Here is a 2697-nt window from a genome sequence, read left to right as displayed (position 1 = left end):
CCCTCTCCCGACTTCTGCCCATTTAAAAAGCTCCACAGCATTAGATACTGGATTAATGTTGGGTTCCATATTTTTTGTTTCATTTTGGTTCTGTAGTTTTAGTTCACTTGGAATCTTCACTATATGTTTAGTTCATTTGGGTTTTAGGATTTAGTTTGGTTCACATGAGATCTTTATGTTTGGTTCATTTTTGTTCTACTTTTTTTTTATTTAGTTCATTCAGTTTGTATATTTTAGTTCATTTGAGACTGATATATTTACTTCATTGGGCTTTCTATATATTTGGTTCATTTGGGTTCTGTAGTTTTAGTTCACTTGGAATCTTCACTATATGTTTAGTTCATTTGGGTTTTAGGATTTAGTTCACATGGATTATGGTTCATCCAAATATGGTTCATTTGGGTTCTTTTTTTTTTTTTTTTCTTTTTTCATTTTGGTTCCATATGTTTTAGTTCACTTTGGACCAACTGTGTATGTTTGGTTCGTTTGGGTCCATGTTGGTTCATCAGAGGACAGAGGAGGACAGCGCCACACACCGCCTGTCCACACCAGTGGGCGCACCTCACACACATTTACTCCACGCTGCTCTCTCTCTCTCTCTCTCTCTCTCTCTCTCTCTCTCCTACAAACACGCACCACACCCTGGATTCCTGATTGGTGTGAAGTTTTCCAGGGCCCCGCCCCTCTCAGCCCCTCTCAGCCCCGCCCTGCAGTCGCTCTCTCTTCAATCCGTTCCTGCCAAACCAGCTGGAACTTTCAAATCACATGTGTGACCCAGGTCTGGACCGAGATCCTGACCTTTAGACCGGGAGCTCAGAGCCAGCAGCGCCATGCAGGATCTGGACGCAGCGTCGGGACGAGGTCAGAGTGGAGCTGCACACCTCCACCTCCACCTCCACCTCCACCTCCGCCTCCGCCTCTGCAGCCTGTGGTGACCGCTCCGCACTTTGACTCCCAAACATTCACCCACCAGGAGAAGAGGAGAAGAGGAGTCCAGAGACACGGAGCACTAAACCAAGAGCGCCAACTACCGATGAGCCGGTGCACGAGCTTGTAAAAAGTTAGTAGAGAAGTTTTTGTTTCGTTTTTGATTTTTTTTTTTTCCTCCGTCATCGCTGCTCACTTCAGACCCACCGGGGTCAGGACACGCACGGACACCGCGGAGCCAGGATGCGCTCCTGGCGGATTCTCTCTTCCTGGACGGCCGTGATTTTGCTCTTCAACCTCGTCTCCTCCGCCGTGGCCAAACGACACGTCGTTTACTGGAACTCCACGAACCCGAGGTGAGAAAGTCTCTGACTCACACAATGTGGCGTTTCCTCCAGGCTCCCGCTGCCAGGCCCGCGGGCCAGATGAGGGATTAGGTCGGTTGTTGGAGGGAGTGTGATGTTGGTCGACTGTGCCTCAACTTGTCACGGCCGCGGTTGATGTTGTTGTTGCGCAATAATTCCTACCAAGTGAGTCAAGTTCTGGTTGGACTGAAGAATCTCTGCTATGCAGCACATCAGGTCCATGTGGACTGGAATAGAAAAGAAAAGTGGAGGGTGAGGGTGAGGGTGAGGGTGAGTGTGAGGGGGGGGGGGGGGGGCTGACTAAATTAAACCCCCGACTGGGCGGGATGATTGGGTTTTATTGATCCCCAAAATCATGATGCAGTCGTGGTGGCTTAGTGGTTAAGGAAGTGGATTTGGATCTGGAAGGGTTTGAGGTTCGAGTCCACCAGCTGCCAAGTTGTCCCTGAGCATGGCACCGTCCCCTCACACTGCCCCCTGTTGACTATGGTGTTGTGTTTTTTCGTTGTGTGTGTGTGCAGTGTTGTGTCACAATGATAAGTATATATGTATTATATATTTTCATATATATGCATATATATTAAGGGCTGCTGCCAGGAATTCTGGGGCCCATGAACAGACGGGCTCCTGTGTAATACTCTAAAGATCATGAATATATTTCTACATACTGTGTAGAATTCACTGTTATTATTTTTAATTACTATTAATTATGTTTTGGATCAGAATGAGTGATTATTTAACATTTAACATGTTGATATAATATTCTAATATTTTAAGGCACCGATCAGTCAACCCCCCCCCCCCGACCCCCCCATACCAGAAAACAACCACAGTACAGTCAGTAGTCCAATAGTCCAATAGTGAGGTGTTTGACTGGGACTATGTGTCCAGTACTATGTGTACTAGGAATGTAGTGACATGAAAGTACTGCAGTACGTGTCAGTCAGAGTAGTACGTTGTAGTACTCCAGTGTTCTGACTGTGGAGACGCTCCCCGTCGTCCATGATTGACAGCAGCCTGTGGAGTGTCCTGCTCGTCTCCAAATCCTCCCGTTCAATAAGAGTACTCTGGAGTACTCTGGAGTACTCTGGAGTACTCTGGAGTACTGTGGAGAGCCGGCAGAAACCCCTCATCTCAGTCCAGAGAGAGAGGGGGGGGTGAGGGCTTCCTGCAGGTTGTTATCTCTGTAATAAGTCCACTCTGTCCTCAGCAGCTTTCACTGCTCCACAGCCTGTTGGTCTCAGTGATTTTACTACTTAGAAAAAAAAACAAAAAAACAAAAAAAACAACCAACCACCAAAGTGTTTGTTCTGAACAGTGTCCTCCATTAAACCCCGAGGACATGAGCAGGTGTGCTCACCATGTACATATATAAGTAAATGTGTGTGTGGTGTGTGTGTGTGTG

At 47.0% G+C, this 2697-nt stretch overlaps 1 protein-coding gene across 2 annotated transcripts in view; it reads left to right on the top strand.

The window, feature by feature from the left end:
- Window positions 1-123: 123 nt before the first annotated feature.
- The window catches only part of efna4 (ephrin A4), a 42715-nt gene continuing 40141 nt past the window's right edge, over window positions 124-2697 (top strand). The window contains exon 1 of one of the 2 annotated variants that reach the window (XM_008323131.3): window positions 124-1283. In XM_008323131.3, coding sequence (XP_008321353.1) covers window positions 1171-1283 — 113 coding nt within the window. In that variant the 5' untranslated portion in view covers window positions 124-1170. The remainder of the gene's footprint in view (window positions 1284-2697) is intronic. The other variant, XM_008323130.3, reaches the window with a different exon arrangement.

Source organism: Cynoglossus semilaevis, chromosome 13, assembly GCF_000523025.1.
Source record: "Cynoglossus semilaevis isolate Cse_v1.0 chromosome 13, Cse_v1.0, whole genome shotgun sequence".
In the NCBI taxonomy this organism is placed as follows: domain Eukaryota; kingdom Metazoa; phylum Chordata; class Actinopteri; order Pleuronectiformes; family Cynoglossidae; genus Cynoglossus; species Cynoglossus semilaevis.
This window is presented reverse-complemented; position numbering and strand designations above follow the sequence as displayed.